The 24,498-nt window shown below is 45.5% G+C and overlaps 1 protein-coding gene across 2 annotated transcripts in view; it reads right to left on the bottom strand.

Moving 5' to 3' along the window:
• The window catches only part of TIMELESS (timeless circadian regulator), a 189,821-nt gene that overhangs the window by 50,641 nt on the left and 114,682 nt on the right, over positions 1 to 24,498 (bottom strand). For both annotated transcript variants that reach the window (XM_040341046.1, XM_040341047.1), the window contains exons 20-25: positions 23,918 to 24,069; positions 23,738 to 23,823; positions 19,390 to 19,513; positions 19,008 to 19,090; positions 5,978 to 6,120; positions 1,541 to 1,751 (exon numbers count right to left, since the gene is read on the bottom strand). In XM_040341046.1, the coding sequence (XP_040196980.1) occupies positions 1,541 to 1,751; positions 5,978 to 6,120; positions 19,008 to 19,090; positions 19,390 to 19,513; positions 23,738 to 23,823; positions 23,918 to 24,069 (799 nt within the window). The remainder of the gene's footprint in view (positions 1 to 1,540; positions 1,752 to 5,977; positions 6,121 to 19,007; positions 19,091 to 19,389; positions 19,514 to 23,737; positions 23,824 to 23,917; positions 24,070 to 24,498) is intronic.

The following is a 24,498-nucleotide window of genomic DNA, read 5'->3' as shown; positions in this document are numbered from 1 at the left end:
AAGCTCCTCCAGTGTAGTTCTGGGATGATGCCTCACTTTTCTCATGATCATCCTTAACCCATGAGGCAAAATCTTGCATGGAGCTCCAGACCGAGGGTGATTCATGGTTATTTTGTATTTCTTTCATTTGAGAATAAGCGCTCAAACAGTTGTCTCTTTCTCACCAAGCTTCTTGCTGATAGTCTTGTAGCCCATTCCAGCCTTGTACAGGTCTACAATCTCAGTCCTTGAGGTTCTTTGATAGACCTTTGGTCTTGTCCATGATGGGGAGATTTCAATGCAAGGGCTCTTTTACATCGGCGGTCTGCCCGACGGACTCTGCTTTGCTCAACGGGGCATCAATCCAGCTCAATTGTGCTGAGATGGACCTGCAAGAGCCCCACTCTCCTCTATGGGGAGATCAGATAAAAAAGGACCACCTGTTCATTTTCATCTGATCACATCTGATCCTCCAGACGGATGGAAAAAAAAAATCTCGGTCTGGATTTGACAGGCAGGATCGAATAACGGCAGATGTCAGCAGACATGTCACCGCTGACATCCGCCGCTCCATAGGGTTGAATGGAGGGTCCGATCAGGTCCGCCTGAAAAACTGACAGGCGGACCTGATCGGAAAGCCAGTGTGAAAGGGGCTTAAGAAAGATTCTGTGGACAGGTGTCTTTTATACACATAACGAGTTGTCGTTAGGTGCACTTTCTTAAACTGACAGGACTAATCTGTGTACCACATGATCACACACTGTAGCCAGTCTGTGCGAGTCAGAATTATTGTTGGTTGGTAAGGGATCAAATTAGTCTTTTACTCACTGAACTGCAACTCCATTTAGAACATTGTATTGTGTGTTTTTTTGGATTTTTGTTTGATATTCTGTCATTGAAAATACACCTATAATAAAAATTATAGACCCTTCATTTCTTTGTAAGTGGGCCAACTTACAAAATCTGCAGGAGATCAAATAATTGATTTCTCTACTGTACATGCAGATCTCTACAACACTGAAATAAAGTCAGGCTGTAAAACAAGTACATAATAAGATTAACCTGACACGGTCATTCTGTCATTAAACATGTTCTTGTGTAAACTTGATAATTAAAGCAGAGAACCAGCCTGGTGGAAAAAAAAAAAATGAAAAGTTGTAGCTACTGACTTTTAATATAAGGACCCTTATCTGTCCATGTAGTCTGCAATGTCGGCACCTGAAGCCCACCCATTCATCGTCTCCGGGTGCAGGCACTGTCATCCTAACTAAAAGAAACAGGAAGTGAAGCCTTGCGGCTTCACAGTCTGTTTCCTACTGCGTGAGTCACATTGCGCTTTCTGAATGGTTCCATCGTCTTCTGGGACATGAACAGCGTTCACAAGAAAAAACATGGGAGTCATGTACGTCGCCATGCTATGGAAGTCCAGAAGAAAACATACCAAAAAGCTATGAAAAAAAATAATATATAAATGATATCCAAAAACAAGAGGGGGTGGGGTGTGCTTAGGTTTTAAAAGGAGTTACATTTTTGCCTGGAACGCCGCTTTAACAGTTCTCACCTTCCTGATGTAAATTCCGTACAATATTTTGTATCTTCCGATCCACAAGTGAGCCACTCCTTCTGTTCAACAACTCTCTTGGTATGTGTTGTGGTTTGCCATTTTCCTGTTCCCCCTCTTCTTCACTGTCCTCCTCTTCTTCCTCATCCTCCTCTTCAGAATCAAGATCTCCTTCATCTACTCCAAGATCATGTAGAAATTCTTCTTCGGACTAAAAGCAGACAAAAGCCAAAATAAGTTGTAATAAAAATAAAACATGATACATATGCTTATACTGTATAAATCGGGGCAGCAACCTTTTAAAAAGAGTGTGCTGAAAATATTTTTCAAAGAAACTGAGTGCCTACATAAAACAAAATGTCAACTTCACACACTCAATCACGAAAAGGAAATTTCACACCTCAGATCAGCTCAAATTCCTGCACGGTGCACCTTCACAATTCAGATTAGTCCCAATCCCTGCACCCCTCAGATCAGTCCTGCACCTTTACCCCTCAGATCAGCCCCAATTCCTGCACCTTCACCCCTCAGATCAGTTCTAAGTCCTTCCTCATCAGACCTCAGATCAGTCCCAATGCCTGCACCTTTACACCTCAGATCAGTCAAAATTCCTGTCCCTCCACACCTTAGATCAGTCCCAATTCCTGCAACTTTACACCTCAGATCAATCCCAATTCCTGCACCATCAGACCTCAGATCAGTCCCAATTCCTGAACCTTTACCCCCCAGATCAGTCCCAATTCCTGCACCTTCACACCTTTGATAAGTCCTAATGCTTGCACTGTCACACCTTAGATTAGTCCCAATTCCTACACCGTAATACTTCAGATCAGCCCCAATTCCTGCACCAAATAAGTGCTGTAAATGACTGGTTTTATGAGAAATGCTTTTTTTGCTGACTTTGTGAGTACTGATATACAACATACACATTACTTAAAAAAACAGTCAAAGCATTACTTATAAATGCCAGATATAAAGGGGTACTCACAAAGCCAGTTATTAAGCGTTGCTCACAAAAGCTAGATATAACGCATTACTCACAGAGCCAGATATAAAAGGAGTATTGCTTTATATCTGGCTTTGGGAGGAATATTTTCTATCTGGCCTTGTGAATACCGTATTATATTTGGCTTTGTGAGAAATATAAAGCCAGTTATAAAGTATTACTCACAAAGCCAGTTATAATACCGTACACACAAAGCCAGATATAAAGCATTTCTCATAAAGCCAGATATAAAGGGGTACCCACAAAGCCAGTTATTAAGCATTGCTCAGAAAGCCAGATATAACGCATTACTCACAGAGCCAGATATAAAAGAGTATTGCTTTATATTTGGCTTCGTCAGTAATGCATTAAATCTGTCTTTCTGAGCAATGCTGAATAACTTGATAGCAAGGCTTTATAACTGACTTTATAAGTATTGCAAAGCCAGATAAAATTCATTACTCACAGAGCCAGATATAAAAGAGTATTGCTTTATATCTGGTTTTGCAGTACTTAAAAAGTTAGTTATAAAGCATTGCTCACAAAGTCAGCTTTATAACTGGCTTTGTGAGAAATACTTTATAGCTGGCTTTGTAAGTACTACTTTTAGTAGTACCTACAAAGCCTGTAATATTTTTAGAAAACCTGTTAAAAACTTATCGACAGTCAACATGGACTCCCCTTAGGCGTGAGCCAGTTGTGTGGCTGCTTAGGGAGAGAAGGGAAAGCGACAGAAGGTGCACACTGATCATAAAAGCCTGGGCATGAGCCAGCTGAATACAAGACTGCTGCTGCCAAGGAGAAGAAAAAAAAAATGCATGATTACCAAAGATTCACTGTCTACCTTGGGGCAGGAAGAGAGGTGGGCGCACAACTTCTTAATGCAGCCACAGCACTTGGCCGGCATTCATGTTTGGGAGGTGGGTTCCAGGATTTCCCTTGCATGCTGCCTGAAGGGCGGCCACGTGCTATGTCTGGCACGTGTGCCGGGGGTTGCTGACCCCTGGTATAAATCATAAAATAATTGCTGTTATAAGACATATGTTTGTATTACCTGCATTAAAGACTTTTATAAAGAAACATAACAGACTTTAAAGCGGGAGTTCACCCAATGATCTTTTTTTTTTCTCTTTAACCCTTAGATGGATGCTCGTTTTGTCTAGGGGAATAGGCTAGTTGTTTTAAAATATGAGCCGCACTTACCGTTTTCGAGATGCATCTTCTCCGTCGCTTCCGGGTATGGGTCTTCGGGAGCGGGCGTTCCTTCTTGATTGACAGTCTTCCGAGAGGTTTCCGACGGTCGCATCCATCGCGTCACTAGTAGCCGAACGTCGGTGCGGCTCTATACTGCGCCTGCGCACCGACGTTCGGCTTCTTTCGGAAAATCGTGATGCGATGGATGCGACCGTCGGAAGCCTCTCGGAAGACTGTCAATCAAAATAGGAACGCCCAGTCCCGCAGCCCATACCCGGAAGCGGGGGAGAAGATGCATCTCGTAAACGGTAAGTACAGCTCATATTTTAAAACAACTAGCCGATTCCCCTAGACAAAACGAGCATCTAAGGGGAAAATGTGTCATGTACGGGTGAACCCCCGCTTTAAATTCTGCTAAAGAAAGAATATTTAACATTTGGCTTCACCTAAAATATTAATAAATAGGGTTCATTAATGCTTGTGAGATATAGAGACCTGTCATCTACTTGCTCAGGCGGGGGTTCAGTGGAGAGATCCCCTGCTGAGCAGGTGGATCTGCTGGACAAAGTCCGCCCCATGTGATAGGGGCCTAAAACCTAGAAAGCGATTGAGTACTATGCACAGGTTCACCAAATTCTGTGTGCACCAGTTTTTGTAAATCTCCCCCATAGTGTGAATGGGCCCTTAAGGTAGAACTCGATAGAACTGTGCAACAAAAAACAAAAAAGGCAGAGAGACATGTATGTTCATTGTTATGCTAAACAAACCATGTTTACTTTGATAATTCAAATAAAAATGATTAGAAAACCCCAAAACATACTTTCCTGGGTGATCCTTGGAAAGTCAAAGTCCTTGGAAAACACTATGGGGCGCTTCTAAAACTAGAGAGTGCAAATTCTGGTGAAATTTTGCATGGTAGCCAATCGGCTACTAACTTCAGCTTGTTTAATTAAATTCAGGCTCATGTGAGTATAGGGGCAGCCTGCGTGGGGAGCTGCACACTGAAGTCTTTTTTTACCTTCATGCATAGAATTCATCAAGGTAAAAAACATGAAGGTAAACATGAAGGTAAAAAAGCCTTTAGAAACACTTAAAGCGGGGGTTCATCCAAATAATTTTTTTTTAATGTTACACACATTAGAGCCAGCATAGTAAGGGCATTTACATTCGGCGTTTCTTTTTTTTTTTTTCTCTCTGTACATACCTTTATATTCTGTTTTTCTCCAGGGCTTCCGGGTTTCCGATGACTGCAGGACTGGGCGTTCCTATGCTTCCGTTGGATGATTGACGGCTTGTGAAACAGGTGACCTGTCGCACAGCGCACGTCACCAGATGTCGGGAAATACCCGAGCTGCGAGTCGGCACTATACGGCGCCTGCGCAGTGAGCTCTACAAGGCGGGCGCAGGCTACGTATAGTGCAGACTTACAGCGCGGCTATTTCCGGAAATCTGGTGACGCGCGTTGTGCGACAGGTCACCTGTTTCACAAGCCGTCAATCATCGAACGAAAGGATAGGAACGCCCAGTCCCGGATTCATCAGAACGCGGAAGCCCTGGACAAAATCAGGATATAAAGGTAAGTACAGAGAAAAAAAAAAAACATGCCGTAATGAAATGTCTTTACTATGCTGGCTGTAATGTAAAAAAATCGTTTTTAGGGTGAACCTCCACTTTAAGTATTCTGCAGAATTTTTTTAAATGAAAAATAACAAATACTTACCTGGCCCTGATTCTCCTGTTCCCTGTTGGTGCTCATGGCCCCTCCCTTCTGCCATGTGTGCCCAAAGCTTGCTAAGGGAGCACCCGAGCAGGCTAGTTCCTGAGCTGCTGCTTTGTGTGTCCATTCACACACAGCACGGCTCGGCCCACCCCCACTCTCTCCTCATTGGCTCGCTGGCTGTAGATTTGCTCCCGCTGGCATCTCAGTCAATGAGGAGAAAGAGACCCGAAACAGTTTAAATACCTTGAGCCTTTACAATCACTTTAAGCTTTGACAAAAAAAAAAACTGAAAGCCGAGTTTCTATGCAGAGCTGCAGCAGATTTTGCACTCTCCAGTTTTAGTAACTTAATCCCTATATTCGAAGACAAATCTCACACGGTCTACCCAAATAACACAACTTCCGTTTTTAACATCTCTACTTGCAGAGAAAGACATATTTGTATTTAATGTTTCATAAATATAGATATATAGTACTCCATAATTGTGTGCAGACACATATGTATAACATAGAAACATAGATCCGGAGGATCCGCATACTATGCCAGAAGATTTTCCTTTTCTCTTCCTCTTCTTATAAAGTTCTTTCCGGTCAGACACAAGGCCCATGCTTATTAGTTTTTCTATAATTCTGGCTTTGGAACGTTTTGCTGTAATATTCTTCATGATATTCCCCAGTGTATCTGCAATAAAAACAATAATGTTAGGTTTGACAAGGATAAATCTAGTCATGCACTTCTGGAATATGCACTTTTTAGGCACCAGTTAATAAAACTGCGGAACTGGAGAAAGTGCAGAAAAGAGTAACCAAACTGATAAGAGGCATATAGGAGCTCAGCTATGAGCAAAGATTAGAGGAACTGAATTTATTCACTTTTGAAAAGAGGAGATTAAGGTGGGGATATGACCAGCATGTATAAATACATAAGTGATCCATATAGTTTACTAGATGTACAGTCATTAACTTTCAGGTCATCACAGAGGACAAGGGGGCACGCCTCTGGAGGAAAAAAAGATCAAACCTCCACATATGGAAACTTTCCTCACAGTAATCATTGTAAAAATGTAAAATAGACTCCCTCAAGAACTAGTTCTGGCCAGGTCGGCAGATTGTTTTAAAACAGAGCTGGATGCATTTCCAAATGCACAAATTATAACTGGATATTAACATTCATAGATAACACAAGAGTTATCCAGGGAATGTCCAATTGGGATCACAAAGTAATTTTGTTTCTTCTGCTGGAGCAAACTGAATCAAGTTTCATAGGTATAAAGGACTGTGGGCATATAGTTGTGTATTATTACAATAATAATACAGGATTTATATAGCGCCAACAGCGCTTTACAACATGAGGGCAGACCAGCATCCAGAACAGCCGTGCATGACAACCATTTAGCTTTTGGTTTTCATTTTCAAAGCTTATAGGATAAGTTCACCTTTTGTAACATGTTACACTCATATTCAGGGTCCAACACATAACATGTTACAAATGTATCAACCCATGCACCCCCCCTGATCCCCCATTTTGGCAGCAAGTGAGGGATCTTTCCCATCCGCTCGCTGCCACAATCTAAAATAAATAAATAAATGCTCCGCCCAGCTGCGTCATCCATTACCAGTGTTCTGTAAATCGGGTAATTGACAAGTCCCGGTAGCCTTTGCGGCTGTCGGCTTGTAGTTGTCAATGAGCTACCAGGGTGCTGTTAAGCACTAGGTTTAGTTCATAGATTCTTCCTGACAGCATTAAACTGCCTTATACTGACAGTCTGCAAGTAAACTGAATGGCATCAGCAATCTGCTGATCGTGGGTGTAATGCTTTCCAGGCTCCTAAAACAAAAAGTAGTAAATGCACAGAGAGAGAGCGAGAGAGAGAGAGAGGTGCATGAGGTCATAAGCCTAGGTTTTTCACCAGACAAGTAACAGGAAGTAGGCTGTATAAGGTATTTACTAGCAGAAAAAAATAATGTTTTACTATCCAAAGTTAAAACCTCAGTGCAGCTCCTCCCAGGGGGCGTGGTTCCCCGGGTATAACCCCACACCCTGCTCTAGCAGCTTCCAGTTCGTAACAAGCAGTACAAACAAAAGGAGGGGTGGGTGCTGTATCTGTCCATGAACTCAGAGAAATGTATTTTACGGTGAGTACAAAAATCCTATTTTCTCTTTCGTTCATGGACGGACACAACAGCCTTTGTCCTTAGGGACGGACACAACAGCCTTTGTCCTTAGGGACGTCCCCAAGCAGTGTCCAAAAATTCGAGGGGTGGGAAAACAACACAGCAAACCAAGCTACACCCCAGACAAAACCGGAGTTACTCAACGGAGGAACTCCAACTTTAAACTGCCGCCTGTAACACCTTGAGGCCGAAGGAGGCATCAGAAGATGCACTCACATCCACCTTGTAAAACTTTGAAAAAGTGTGGACCGACGACCAGGTCGCTGCCTTACACACTTGTAACACAGAGGCTTGATGCCGGAAAGCCCAAGAGGCACCGATCACCCTGGTCGAATGCGCCGTAACTCGAAAGGGAGGCGCCCGCCCCTTCAGGGCATAGGCCCGAAGCACAACCTGTCGGATCCACCTAGAAATGGTGGCAGACGAGACTGCCAGACCTTTTCTGGGACCAGCCACCGACACGAACAGTGAGTCCGACTTTCGGAACGGAGCCGTAGCAGATAAGTACACACGTAAGGCCCGAACCACATCCAGGGAATGAAAAGTGGCCTCCTTCTGGTTTTTCGGCTGAGCACATAAGGATGGAAGAACAATGTCCTCATAAATGTGGAAAGCCGAAACAACCTTCGGGAGAAAAGACAGCTGCGGCCTCAGCACCACCTTATCCTTATGGATGACCAAATAGGGAGCCTTGCAGGACAAGGCCGCCAGTTCAGACACCCGTCTGATCGAGGTAATTGCTACCAGAAAAAAACACCTTTTGTGACGGAGTCAACAAAGGGATCTCTCGGATGTCCTCAAAGGGAGTATCCTGAAGCACCAAAAGGACTAAATTCAAGTCCCATGGGGGTAGTGGAGGGCGCACCGGAGGAGCCACATGTCGGACCCCCTGTACAGACGTACGCACCAAGGAGTGCGCCGCCATGGGTCGCTGAACGTAAACGGCCAGAGCCGAAATCTGACTCTTAACCGTATTCAAGGCGAGAGCCTGGTCCACTCCCGCTGTAAAAAAACAGCAGAATCCTAAACACCACGTATGAGGGTGCCACTTCATCTCCTCACACAGAGATGTAGGCCTTCCACGTACAATGGTAAAACCTATGTGAGGTAGACTTCCGTTCACGCAAGGTAGAGACCACCGAGCCCGACAGGCCTCGGTCCTACAGTACCTGGCTCTCAACAGACACGCCGTGAAAGCCAGCGACTGTAAAGCAGGGTGGAAGATAGGACCCTGCGACAGAAGATCTATTCTCAGAGGTAGACGCCAGGGGGCGTCTGCCACCAGATGCACCAGGTCCGCGTACCAGGAGTGGCGCGGCCAGTCTGGAGCGATCAGGAATGTTGGAATCCCTACAGCTTCCACTCTGCGCAGCAGGTGAGGAAGAAGCTTCAGAGGAGGGAAGGCGTAAATCAGGCGATAGTGACCCCAAAGTGCCACCAACACGTCTGACGCGTCCGCCCACAGGTCCTTTGACCTGGCCACGAACCGTGGCACCTTCCGATCGAGACGGGACGCTAGAAGGACCACGTCTGGAGTGCCCCACTTTGGGCACAGACTCTGAAACACCTCCGGGTGGAGTGACCACACTCCTTGGTCTAGCGTTTGGCGACTTAGGAAGTCGGCTTGCCAATTCTGTACCCCCGGAATGCACACGGCCGATAGAGCCGGAATGGACCTTTTGACCCACCGAAGGATGTGCGCGACCTCCATCGCTGCAGCTGAACTCCGTGTGCCCCCCTGATGGTTGACGTACGCCACTGCCGTGGCGTTGTCGGACTGGATCCTGAACGGTCGGTCCTGCAGATCCAGGGACCACCTGGCAAGGCACAGCTAGATTGCTTGGAGCTCCAGTATATTGATTGGCAGGCGGGACTCCTCCTGTGTCCAGCGCCCCTGGGCTGACTGGGTGCCCCAAACGCCCCCCCAACCGGAGAGGCTGGCATCCGTCGTGACCACGGTCCAGTGGCAAGGTAGAAATGACTTCCCGGTCCGAAGCACCGGAGTCGGCAGCCACCACACCAGGGAAGACTTGACCAGTTAGTTGACTCAACTAAATCTGGTAATCCAGAGAAGCTTGCCCCAACGTGACAATCTCCTTCTGTAGTTCCCTGGTGTGGAATTGGGCATAAGGAACTGCCTCGAAAGAGGCCACCATCAGACCCAGAACCCTCATGCAGAATCGAAGAGATGACTACTTCTGGGTCAACAACTGCTGCACCGCAGAATGCAGTGTCTGGAGTTTCTCCGTTGGGAGAAAAAACTCTCGCCTCCGCGGAATCCAGGACTAGCCCTAGGTATTCCCGACACAGAGACGGAACCAACACTGACTTCTGGATATTCAGAAGCCAGCCGAACTCTTGGAGAGTCTAACACGTGATAGACACGTCCCCTTCTCTAATTCTGAGCCTGAGGAAGCTCTCAGGAGAAGGTCGTCCAGATACCCCACGATAGCGATCCCTCACTGTCTCAGCAGAGCCAGCATTGGGGCGAGCACCTTGGTGAAAACCCGTGTTGCCGAGGCCAGGCCGAACGGGAGGACCACAAATTAAAAGTGGTCCTCCCCGATCGCAAAGCGTAGAAATCTCTGGTGCTTTGTGCATATGGGAACATGCAGGTATGAGCTCATGATATCCGAGGATGCCATGAAGCCCCCCCGATGGAGCACAGCTATCACTGAGCGAATCGACTCCATCCTGAATGTTTGCACTTTGACAAAACAATTGAGGGCCTTGAGGTCCAGGATTGGACGGACCCCTTCCTTCTTGGGGAATACAAACAGATTGGAGTAAAACCCCTGAAACCGTTCCATCGAGGGAACTGGCACAATCACTCCCCTGACCAGAAGATCCTGGACAGCCCCTGGCAGAGCCTGCCGGCGAACCGGAGGAAGCTGGAGGTTGGAGGGAAAAAAATCTGTTTGGTGGACAAGAGAGAAATTCTATCTTGTACCCCGAGAAAACTACTTCGCAAACCCAACGGTCGGAGAGAAGAGACCTCCATCGAGCCGCGAATTTGCAAAGCCGGTCCCCCACCCGAGACCCGGGCGGGGGCAGACCTTCAGGCGGAAGCAGGTTTGTCCGCAGACTTGTTGGACTTGCGGTACCAGGTGTGCTACTGCCCCACAGCGGGGGTCTTAGCACCTTGCAAACCTTTTCTCACCGAACTGGGCGGGCGAAAAAAACGATTGGGGGTAGTAAAGGAGGGCCCTTGCTAATGGCGAGGCTCCTTGCCCTTCCCAGACTGTGGGAGCAGTGTGCTCTTACCACCCGTGGCATCCTTAATGATGCCATCCAGGGATGCCCCAAAAGACCGTTCACGCTTAAAGAGTAAATCCAACAAGGCCTTTTTTGAAGACTGGTCCGCAGACCAGCATATCAGCCACACAAGGTGGCGCAGTACCACCGCATAGGCGGAAGCCCTGGAAAGCAAGAGCGGAACCAGGACCGACTCACAGACAAATTTCAGACCCTGAACCAATTGTTCAGCCATGTCCTTACAGGTCTCGGAAGCACCCTGTGCCTCCAGCTCCTGCAGCAAAAAGCTTTGCCCATACAGTCAGAGTCCGTGACCCAGAGCCCCGGCCAAAACCGGTCTCACAGCCGAACCCACTACTGCGAAGATGGAGCGGGCCACAGCCTCCATTCTCCCATCCGTGGAGGTTTGGTGGTGGTTTGCTCAACCTGGACACGGGAGGGTCCACGGACGGAGGAGAGACCAACTTTTACTAAAAAGGTCCTCCACAAAGGGATAACGGGTCGCAAAGGCAAAAACTGTCTGCGGCGTATCCCATTCCTTGTACAACAAACTGTCCAAAAAAGGAACACAAGGAAACACATTTTCAGTGCGTGGCGGTTAGCGGGACCCAAAAGGGACTGGCACACCAGGTGCCCCCGCCACATCCTCAAGTACTGACTATCACGCAGAAAAAATAGCTCCAACAATTCCTATCAGCAGCTGACCCTGAAGCAGAGCCACTCACACTGTCCGCGTGGGTTAAGCCTAGAGGTCGACCGATGTGGGTTTTTCTCTGGCTGATACCGATGCCAATATTTCAAAATTGGGGTGGCCGATGGCCGATATTTTAGGCCGATTTTTGCGGCCGATTTTTTTTTTTTTTTACATTATCTCAGAAAATCTAGGTTGGGGAGGAGGTTATTGTTTAGGGTGGAGAGGTGGAGTGCAGCCTATCAGTGTCCATCAGTGCCCACCAATGCAGCTCACCAGTGTAGCCCATCAGTGCCACCTCATTAGTGTCCACCAGTTCAGCCTGTCAGTGCAACCACATCAGTGCCTACCAGTTCAGCCCATTAGTGTCCATCAGTACCACCTCATTAGTGCCCACCAGTGCAGCCCATCAGTGCCACCTCATAATTATTAAAAAAGAAAAAAAAATACAATCTTAGTCATTTTAAGGAGGGGGGTACAGGGAGGTGGTTGTGGAGGAGGGAGGTACAGAGGTGGCTGTAAAGCTACCTCTCTGTACCCCCCTCCTCTACAGCCACCTCTCTGTACCCCCCTCCTCTACAGCCACCTCTCTGTACCCGCCTCCTCCACAGCCACCTCTCTCTGTACCCGCCTCCCTCCTCCACAGCCATGTGTTGTGGAGAGGAGTGGATGGTGCTGGGCATGGGTGGGGATGCATTGTGGAGAGGGGTGGGAGGAGATGCGTTGTAGAGAGGGGTGGGTGGTGCTGGGCATGGGTGGGGATGCATTGTGCCCCTTAACATAAAATAAGGGTCACGCTGATGGGCACATTTTATGTTAAGGGGCACTCTGATGGGCACAACAAAACGTGATCCTTAACATAAAATTTGCCCATCAGAGTGCCCCTTAACATGCAATATGCCCATCAGCGAACACATTAAAAATATACCCATCAGCATGCCCCTTAACATAAAAGTTTTGTTGTGCCCATCAGAGTGCCCCTTGACATAAAAGAAGGGTCACGCTGATGGGCACATTTTATGTTAAGGGGCACTCTGATGGGCACAACAAAACGTGATCCTTAACATAAAATTTGCCCATCAGAGTGCCCCTTAACATGCAATATGCCCATCAGCGAACACATTAAAAATATACCCATCAGCATGCCCCTTAACATAAAAGTTTTGTTGTGCCCATCAGAGTGCCCCTTGACATAAAATTTGCCCATCAGAGTGTCCCTTAATAACAAAATGTGCCCATGAGCACATTTTTTGTTATTAAGGGACACTCTGATGGGCAAATTTTATGTCAAGGGGCACTCTGATGGGCACAACAACTTTTATGTTAAGGGGCACGCTGATGGGTATATTTTTTAATGTGTACGCTGATGGGCATATTTTATGTTAAGGGGCAATCTGATGGGCACAACAAAATGTGTCCCTCTTAAAAAAATATGCTCATCAGTGCGCACATTAAAAATATACCCATCAGCCTGTCCCTTAAAATAAAATGCGCCCATCAGAGTGCCCCTTAACATAAGAAAAGTGCCCATCAGCGTGACCTTGCCCAGCAGTGTTAGTTAGTGTTGACAATAAATATATGCCCATAGTGATCAACGTCAATGAACGCATATGCCACATACCTAGCTAGAATGCAGGGGATGCGGCAAAATAAGAAGCCGGGAAGCAGTAGCATGGGGCGGGGCGCGCACTGGGCGTCACGCCTCTACTCGCAACGGAGAGCCAGTAGAAGATCCGGGAACCAGGAGCAGCAGGGGGCGGGGCACGCAAGGGTGACGTGGGAGAGACAGGCGTGGCCCCTACTCGCAATGTGAGCAAGGAGTGGACCGCGAGCTGCAGGGGGCGGGGGAAGGAATGTGACGTCACGCCCCTACTCGCGCCGTACGTAGACTTCCAGGACCTGCGGTGAGTAGCAGAGGCCAACCAATGCGGATGGAGAATTCATGATTGGAGCAGGGGCGGGGGCACTGGTGACTGGTCAGTACATGACTGGAAGGCAAAGGACCTCGCGGCCTGGATATTGTAGCCGCGAATCGGCTGATTTTTTCACAATAATCGGCCGATGCCGATTTCACAAAAACGGCCAAATATCGGCCGACCGATATATCGGTCGACCTCTAGTTAAGCCTGCATCATCTGACAATACAGATACCATTTTAGAGATCTCCCCAGAAGCAGGCCAGGGAGGGGGCGCTAATATACCCCCCATCCGGCCACCAGTCGCTTCAAACCTGGCGAGAAAAACGCCACCGACATTGCCTCAGCAGATGCGGCAGGGGGAGGGGCAGCAAGGGTTAACTCAGGCTTTGCTGGGGAAGAAGTACCTCCCGGCCGTTACAACAGAGTATGGGGGCCCCCAGGGAAACTCACCAGGAGGATTTGCGCTCTTTTTGCAGCGCTGGAACGGCCGCACGAGGCCAAACGACAGCCGTATGGGAAAAAAACGCCATAGGACCACAGGAAAATGCGCATTTAAATTTAAAAAGCACCAAAAGTGACACAGCACCACAGCGCAGCCATATTAAGCGCATCACACAAAAAGCCCAGCAGTGAACACACAGCCCCCTGCAGTGAACACACACAGCCACCGCTAACACACAGGCCCGGTGTAATAAAGAGACCCCTGAAACCCCCCCCCCCTCACAGCCGCTACCCAAATGGGAAAGGAATAAGGGAGAGAGGAAAGCAGGGCAAACCCTCAGTCGAACTCCCAGGGGAACTTTCCAGCAATACCACCATACCTGAGCAAGGGGCCACTACTTACCCGTCCTGCGACCACCGGCTGGAGGTATCTCAGACAGAACCAACATCCGCATAAACGGCATGGCTGACGGCCAGACACACTGTGACAAGGCCATAGAGACCGGTCATATGTGTGCCCAAGAACATGACGTTCCCCGGCCGCCCCTGGAGCAATGGGGCCTGTCGTGAACGACCCAGAGCTGAGCCGAGGGCCGGCATGCGCTCGATGGCCGAACATGGGGGGACTACAAGAGTCAAGACCCAGCCTGTCACCCAGTCGGCTGTTGATAGAAGAATCACAGGATTCAAAAATGCAGGAACAAAATAATAAAAAGCGAGAAAATCGCAAGAAAAAAATCTCCAGAGTACAGGACTCCAAAGTGCCTGACCTCTCCTGTCGTTAGGCAGAAAAAAAACTGGAAGCTGCTAGAGCAGGGTGTGGGTTATACCAGGGGAACCACGCCCCCTGGGAGGAGCTGCACTGAGGAAAGTGCTTTGTTTCTGCCTAAACTCTCCTGAAGGAAGCGGATATAACCCTAAGGTCAAAGGCTGCTGTGTCCGTCCATGAACGGAAGAGAAAAAGGATATAGTGGTACAGAAACCACCATTCCTTTAAACAGAAAATGTCAGGTGAAGTTTCATCCCGCCGACCTCTACAACACCAAAGTGTCCTGTGACAAAGGGGAGGGATATGGCGCTAAAGCTTAGTACACACGGGCTGAATGTCAGCCGACATTTAGCCCATGTATACATCAGCCGGTCAAGGCTTCTGTCGGACATGGAAAACCAGCAGCCGCCAGAGTCACTCTGTCTGACACATAAGTGTGTTCAAGGAAACGTCCCCCAATATCTATGCGAAAAACTAAAAGCTCACAATCCCAATCGCGTTCTGCGATCCACCAACCAAAATCTACTCCAGATACCCAAAGCCAGATACAAGTCCAAAGGTGATCGAAGATTTGCAGTCCAAGGACCTAGACTGTGGAACGCTCTACCAACCGCCATCCGATTGGAGTTGAACCACTTGGCCTTCAGAAGAAAGATTAAAACCCATCTCTTCTGAGGTCAAAAAGTTTTACTCATGGAATGGATACAGAGCCCAGAGGCGATTCAGTTTGCATGTGTTGCGCTATATAAGTTTTTCACTCACTCAGTCCTGATCAGCCCTCTCAGCCAATGGCTGAGAGGGCTGACCAGAGTGTTCGGGTGGGGGGCTGTCTCCCTGTCAAAACACAAAAGGACTGTTCGTACAGCAGCCAAGTTATTAGTGTGTACCAGGCTTTAAACTGAACTCTGTGCAACTTATTAGGGCAGCAGTGGAACAAAGGGAAGATAAATATGTGCAGCCTTGCCTGCATGAACAAGCCACAGGTTCCGTTTGAGTTGACAAGGAGGATAATCTTTATGTACATATTAATTTAGTAGATGTAAAATGACGATTGCTAGGCTCTTATGCCGACACCCTCTTGTTTCATTATTTTAAGTCACTGATCCAAAACAATTATACATACAAGTAGTTGTGACTTAATTCTTTTCATGCTTGATCTCCACATTTGTACCTGCTCAGCCACTTGGAAGTACCACAGAGGGTCAGCATAACAGCGAGGCAGCTAGATTTTTTTTAGGAGGAGGTTAGCAATAGAAGTCCACATATTCCTCTAATGACAGGTTTAGCTTGAGTCCTGTTTAAGTTTGAATCTATCCTGTTTACAGTACATATTTTTGTGGCAGTGTTAGGAACTATAAAGAGAGAAAAAGTGCAGCATAAAATTCAGTAAGAATATATATATATATATATATATATATATATATATATATATATATATATATATATATATATAAATAAATAAATAAATAAATATGTACTGTATTTATTGGCGTATAACACTCACTTTTTTACCCTGAAAATAGAGGTTAAACTGTGCCTGCGTATTATACGCATGGGGCTGTGGAAAGTGTTTTCCCTGAAACTTCCCTCTTAAAGTTAGGGTGCCTGTTATACGGCGATAAATAAGATTATATATAATATATAAAAGATTAGTTGATGTAAATTGTATACAAGTAAAAAATAAAAGTCCAAAATGTGTGAAACGAATTCCAAAAAATGCCAGATTACAGGAATCTTCACCAGGTGATGATTACAATCCAAACTCAAAGTGATCCTTTTAAAGGATGGTATCGAGCGATTTTGTATTATATTCAATTAGGCATTCATTTTACACTTTGACCACATGATGGCGATATTGTCCATTGAATTGTTTTTTACTGCCGTTCGTGTGTTACCACCCATGTGAGAACAATAAAGTTGTCCACATTAATTGGACACTGGACGCTATATTTGCGTGTCCGCGCTGATTTAGGGTATGGTTCCCTTGACGACGGCAGCATATTTATAGGCGAGCCAGTGACGTAGTAGGCTCCGCCCTGCTGAGGATGTTGCAATAACGGAACGCGTACGGGAGAAGGAGCCTGGAGACACGTCGCTCGCTGCCATCCTTTGAAAGATTTATTCCGTGACTGTTCACATTTGTACACTGCCGTTTCCTTTTTTGGCTAATGTGAGTAGCCTGTTTTACATAACTTTTAAATGAATGTTTTAGCTCATCAGAGAGCACTTAGATCTGGATTTCTTTTTCATGTATGGTCCGTTTGCCACTGACTTATGAGGAATGGATCCATGTATCCTGCTTGCTGGCTTTCTATGCTGTGAAGTCTGCTTAATTTGACCACCCGGTAAAACAGGGGTCCATGATTGGAGGTGAGAGTAGCCATTCTTACTGGTGGAGGGATCACTTTGAGTTTGGATTTTAATCATCACCTGGTGAAGATTCCTGTAATTGGCATTTTTTGGAATTAGTTTCACACATTTTGGACTTTTATTTTTACTTGTATACAATTTACATCAACTAATCATTTATATATATATATATATATATATATATATATATATATATATATATATATATATATATATATATATATATATATATATATATATATACACACACACACACACACACACACACACACACACACACACACACATACATACATACATACACACACACACACACACATTTATATATATTCTTACTGAATTTTGCGCTGCACTTTTTCTCTTTAGATCTTTGCAATTTTCTGGATTTTTGTGAATATCCTGTCAGTGTTCAGCTTGCATTATTGGGGGAGGGGTTTTATTACTATTATTTTATTTTTGCGCTGATTGCACCCTTGATTTTCTATATAGTGTTAGGAACTAGCCTAGGTCAAAGTCAGGTATGATTGGCTCAGAGATATATTTTCTGCTAGCTTTTGGTACATTTTTTTCCCTTGGTTTTCTGTAGCTCCTCCTTTTTTATTTCACTGCAGCATGTCAAAATATCGCTTCACCTGAACTCGCACAGCTTCATTCCCACAGCCAAGTGTGAACCTGGGCTTAGTGGGAATTCAGTCTCAAAAAAATGACCCCCGATAACAATGATATGATAAAACGAACCACCACAGTGCACAGTTCACTTCAACTTCCAGTCTTCAGTGAAGATGGGCAATCAGTATGCGACAGTTTCCAAGTGCAAAGGAAGGGACCATGTGAAAAAACAGGGACTCTGAAGCTTGGTTTGAAAAGAAGGAACTTCTTCTAAATGCGTTACCACACACCACCTGTCACCATCAGATGCAGAGTGCACCACAAGGCAGAACGGTGATGGCAGACACTAGAGGGTAAATACCAGCTGGCGGGTCTCTCGAGCTGGCTCTGGGATCACTTTCCGCTGCTGCAAAATACAGCCCTTGCCTTGGAATATATTCTGCTCTCTATTAGCCTACACTGATACAGAGCTTCTATGATGCAAGTGCGCTTTTATTTGTAGTAAATAAATGTGACTATACTTTTATTGGGATCCAGCGCTCCTGTTTTTTTGCCTTCATGATAACGATATGAAAAAAAGAAGGGTGTAAAACTGAATAAATAATGCAACTTGAAGTATCCTTATCCCACACCAAACCATATCATACACAGAATTTCATTTTTCAGTTTATGCCCTCCTAGCATATACTAAACAGAAAACAGAATTAGGCCACAGGGAATAACATCAACCAAACGGATAAACACTGCACTGGATCCAGGCCAAAGGATAATTTACATGTTTTGCATTGTCTTGAAATATATGAAATGTGTAATCTTAAAAGGTGTTGTAAACCCTCATGTATTAAGGTGAAAAAACATCTGACAATTACTGCCCCCCCCCCCCCCCTAGTTTTACTTACCTGAGCCCTGGAGAGTTCTGCGTCGAGAATGCGCTGGATCTTTGCCCGGGGTTCCCGGCTCTTCATTGGATAGATTGATAGCAGCGTAGCCATTGGCTCCCGCTGCTGTCAATCAAATCCAATGACATGGACGCCGGGAGGCAGAGCCCTGCACTTGGAGACTATGGACGCCAAATGCAGGACTCAGGAGCATGCCCGCAAGGTAACCCCCTTGGGAGAGTGCTTCCCAGAGGGGGTTATCTGAAGCCGGAAGGAGCTGAGCGGCCCAGGGACCCCAGAAAACGGAGTTCGGGCCACTCTGTGCAAAACGAGCTGCACAGTGGAGGCAAGTATAACTTGTTTGTTATTTTAAAAAAATGAACCTATAGTATTCACTTTAATTTTAAACAAACAATGGAATAAAGGATTACATTATTACCATAACAAAAATATTGGATTTACCATCTGTTTCTTGAAACTCCTCAAAGAGTCTCTGAAGTTCCATCTCCTGATCTTCTGTCCAGAGCACAATTCGAGTTCCCTTACTGCAAAGATGCAAAAACAATAAGATTTTCTTTTTTTGTGGTAGCCACCAGTTATTTCCGATATACATTTTTCATACATATAAACTGATGTTATCAACGCTGTAATATACACAGAAAGCTCATACTGTATATAGATATACTGTAAGTATATCTACCCAGGCATTAGCATCAAAAATACACCTGAGGGGAGCATAAAACTGTCTAGGAGTAAGTGAATGCCTATGTGAATCCTTATGACATATATGAGAAAATGCAGGTATCTTACCATCAGATGTACAGAATAAGAAATTAATGCTTACACTTCTTTCTTGAAATCCTTTGCACTGTCAGCAAGTCCCATCTGCACAAGATGGTTAATAATTTGTTTCCTAGTTCGAGATCCAGGCTTCAGGTTTGCCAAGATACTGTCCACAACATCAGCACCTGTAATGTTAGATTTTAATTAATCAAAAAGTACCTGAAAAAAGTTCCAAAGTCCAGTCAAACTTTTTGAGCCCCACCCCTCTGAGTTAAACTAGCACCCTCTCCCATATAGTACCCTTACCTCACAAAAGGTGTATATGTGGGTGGGGCCTGAGTAAGGTACCTTGAGCTGAGAGTAACCAGCCACACATTATGTATAATGCACAGTATCTTTTATATAAGTCCATGTCATCATGCAGTAGAAAACAAGCAAACAGTCTTTGTCGCAGTTACATGCTGTAGATAAATTCAGGATATGCACAGGGGTGCATAAATGTACAGTACTGCATTCAGGAAATGCGTTACCAGAGTGTAGCTTCAACTAGTGGGAGTAACATTCTTTAAGAAGAGGCATTTAGAATGACATAGCACCTCCCACTGGAACCATGCCTGTGCTCCAAACACTGGAGGTATCCGCAATGGCCAAGAAGCCTGTTGTGCTTACTCCAAAGGAACCTTTCTCTAAACTTTGCACTCTACCTCACAATTGGGTTCCTGTCCTTGCCACTCGCCAGGAGCATAAAAAACGATCTATAACTGGAATGGGTTCCTTACACTGTGCTGCTTCAAAAATGAATTCCACATTCGCTACCAGTAATTTCAGAAATACGAAAAAGTGTCTCCTATAGTGCAGTATCTGCGGGATTAGAAATAAACCTCTCCACCCCAGCTAGCTAAACATTCACATTTATTAAAAGAGTAAAAGCATTGATAATTAAATCAGAACAGTCTCACTCAGTTGCGATAAGAATCCACCTCCAGGCTCCACCTCTACTTTATTACTAATCCCTCAGATACTGCACTATACTGCACCACCTGCGCTCTGGATCCTGTTCCCTCACAAATGCTACGTTCACCCTCTTACTCTATTCTACACTCTCTTACCCACATCTTCAATCTCTCCCTCTCTTCTGGCATCTTCCCTAACTCTTTGAAACATGCACTAGTCAGCCCCATACTTAAAAAGCCCTCACTGGACCCATCCAATCTTGACAACCTACGCCCCATCTCCTTGCTCCCCTTTTTATCCAAACTCCTTGAACATCTAGTCTACAACCGACTGAGCGTCCACCTTGCTGACAATAACCTTCTTGATCCCCTTCAGTCTGGATTTCGTCCTCAACATTCCACTGAAACTGCTCTCCTAAAACTAACAAACGATATACTAACGGCCAAAACTAAAGGACACTATTCTGTACTCCTACTCCTGGACCTCTCTGCCGCCTTCGATACGGTTGACCACCCACTCCTCCTCAAAAAACTCCACACCTTTGGTCTCTGTGACTTTACTCTTCGCTGGTTCTCTACCTACTTATCCAACCGCACCTTCAGCGTTACTTACAACTCTACTTCCTCCTCTCCTCTACCATTCTCTGTTGGGGTCCCCCAAGGTTCTGTTCTTGGACCCCTCCTATTTTCAATCTACACCTCCTCCCTGGGTCAGCTGATAGCCTCCCATGGCTTCCAATACCACCTCTACGCTGATGACACTCAAATCTATTTCTCTACCCCTCAACTCACTCCTTCATTTTCCTCACGTATCACTAATTTACTATCAGATATATCACTTTGGATGTCACGTCATTTCCTTAAACTCAACCTATCCAAAACCGAACTTATCATTTTCCCTCCCCCACGTGCCTCTTCCCCTGATCTCTCTGTCAAAATTGATGGCACAACTATCAGCCCATCCCCACATGCCAAGGTCCTAGGTGTAGTCCTGGACTCTGAACTCTCCTTTAAGCCTCACGCTCAATCACTGTCCAAATCTTGCCGCCTCAACCTCCGCAACATCTCCAAAATACGCCCCTTTCTAACCAATGACGCCACAAAGCTCTTAATTCACTCCCTGGTCATCTCTCGCCTTGATTACTGCAATTCCCTTCTCATTGGCTTACCGCTGCATACTCTAACCCCCCTTCAATCCATCATGAATGCCGCGGCCAGACTTATCCACCTTACCAACCGCTCTGTCTCTGCTACTCCTCTCTGTCAATCCCTCCACTGGCTTCCGCTCGCCCAACGAATTAAATTCAAAATACTAACTACAACCTACAAAGCCATCCACAATTCTGCCCCCTGCTACATCACTGACCTTGTCTCCAAATACCAACCTAATCGCTCTCTTCGTTCTTCTCAAGACCTGCTCTCTAGCTCTCTCATCACCTCTTCCCATGCTCCTCTACAGGACTTTTCCAGGGCCTCTCCAAGCCTATGGAACTCCTTACCCCAAACTATCCGTCTATCTCCTTCTCTTTCAGCTTTTCGAGGATCCCTGAAAACCCTCCTCTTCAGAGAAGCCTATCCTACCCACATCTAACAACTTTTTTAACTTTGCCCACCTGATCACCCCCCACATCTACTACCCTCTGTTCCACTTCACCCTCCCTTCTAGATTGTAAGCTCTAACGAGCAGGGCCCTCTGATCATTCCTGTATTAAATTGTACTGTAACTAAATGTCTTCCCTGATGTTGTAAAGCGCTGCGTAAACTGTTGGCGCTATATAAATCCTGTATAATAATATAGGAGGCACTTTTTAGTTGTTTCCATGTATTTCTGAAATTACCGGTAGCGAATGTGGATTAAGGTTTGAAGAAGCACAGTGGAAGGAACCCATACCAGTTATAGATCGTTTCCTGTTCCTTGAATCAAAGATTACTGAGAATTCCCTGGAGGTAGTGTTTGCACAAAGTGCAAGGCGTGTTTGACCCCTAGTAGGGTTGGGCAAAGGAGGTGAGCGAGCATTGCATGTAGTGGTGAGAGCACTCTGGATATGGAGGCTGTTTGAAGAAACATCACAAAAGTTTTTGCACATCAGTGGAAGAATTTCTCATTTTATTATTGTATTCTTTATTGTACACAAATATTGCACAGTTGGTTGCTTCTTTTCACAATTGTTTATATTTCTCTATACCTTTGTAGCGCTGCCATATGTATATTTTATTTACTGTTATCTGTGGGAGCACATTAGTGACAGCTGCAGCAATTTAAGGTTTTATTATTCTTCCTGCATAATAGCGTGCAACTACAGTTTTAATTTACACCAGCAGCACTGTGCTTTCATACAAAACATCTGCCAGCACAGTGTGTAAAAAAAAAGACTGGTAGCCATGGGCAAGGTAAATATGCTTCTGGGGAGATATACTCAGCGTTGGCATGGTAGGCAAAAAGGACAAGTGCACTTTGATAGGGCACTTATCATTTAGCCAACAGTAAGGCAGAAACACAGCCAGTCATGAGACAGATTCTTTCTATTCTATTCCTTTCTCAAATCAGTAAAAAGATTCTCATAATAAATGCAGACATAACACAATTAAAGCTACACATTCCTGCTTGTGTATTTATTTAAAACATTGCGCAAGGTTTGTATTGAACGTTTTTCCATCATCCAAATCAGTTATGTGAAAAGTAGATTAAAATTAAAGAGGAATTGAGCTCTGAAAACTGCGCCCAAAAGACTGGCAGAGGGCAAAAGGATTAAAACACAAATATTGCACATGGTCAGCTGCACTGACTGATTTCCTTTATTCACCTACCATGTCTTATACTGCAGTTTCTGTATGGAGGGGGCCACCTTGGTAATGGCAGGGCTTTGTCAGAGCCTCCAGCAAGGAAAGCAGTAAATAGCACAGCAGTGAAATCAACAAATCTCACACTAAATCTCCCAAAACTAGCAGTGCCTTAGATTTACACTGCAAATATACAACTATAAAAAGGTCCGCCTAAAAAAACTAAAAGCCAGCAGCTACAAAATACTGCAGCTGCTGACTTTTAATAAATGGACACTTACCTGTCCAGGGTGCCTGCGATGTCGGCAGCCAAAGCCGATGAATCACTCGGCTGCCCTCGCCACCATCAGGGAATCAGGAAGTGAAGCGTTACTACTGTGCATGTGCGAGTCGCGCTGTGCATCCTCACTGGTCCCTGCCGTCTTCTGGGACCTGTGTGTTTCCCCAGAAGAGAGGGGGGAGGAAGTGGCGTAACCCCTGCGGGGTCTATGCCCAGAAGTGGGTGCAAATACCTGTATTATACAGGTATCTGCACCCCCCTCTCCCTGAAACGTGCCAAATGTGACAACGGAGGATTCCAAAAAAGCGGAGGTTCCATTTTTGTGTGGACCTCCGCTCTAAGCACAATCCATGTAAACACATTATAGAAACAATAATAACATAAGGGACATTTACCTTCAATCTCTTTATACTGAAAGTACAAGGATCGAAGTTCCTCCTCCTCCTCTGGTGTCCATTTTATACGTTTTCGAGTATTATCACTGAATAATGAGAATGTTGACCATTAGAACATGGCTATTGTATATAATGTGCTGTACTCCTACAGCATTATTCTTCCTGCTGCTAGAACCTCACCTTTCTTCCTCACCAGGCTGGCGGTAACCCTCTGTCATCTCTCGAACTACACTAGTATTTTTCCAAAAAAGGAGCTCTACATAGGCCTTGTTGTTTGTAGCAGCAAGTGCAAAGAACTTATTCAGGATAAATTTAGAAAATGAAACTAGTTCCTGCAAAATAGGAGAAAAACGGTACTATTTTAAATTGTATCTATGGTCAAAATATATTAATTTCCAGTTTGAATTTCAATTATTTTAAGCCTGCTTCCATTAACCTGAATGCTTGTGAAAATCCCACACATTTCCTTGCAGTTGTAGCCCGTCCATTAGGGGTGCCGCCCCCTCTATCCATGCCACCCCCTATATGAATGATTGATAGATTCATGCATAGCGGCCACCCTCTATTCATGCATCCAGCCCCTTTCAAGACCCCGGGCGCATTAATTACAGCGGTGGGGGTGTTTTTTTGAAGCACCTGATTAGATAACCTCTAATAGGCTTCAAAGAAGGGTGAGCTCGGAGCACAGAGCATCGCGCCATGAGCCCACCCAGGTGTTGTTACACGTATCCTCAATCCAGCCAATCAGGAGGAGATCTGAG

The sequence above is a fragment of the Rana temporaria genome, chromosome 2 (genome assembly GCF_905171775.1).
Source record: "Rana temporaria chromosome 2, aRanTem1.1, whole genome shotgun sequence".
NCBI lineage: Eukaryota > Metazoa > Chordata > Amphibia > Anura > Ranidae > Rana > Rana temporaria.
This window is presented reverse-complemented; position numbering and strand designations above follow the sequence as displayed.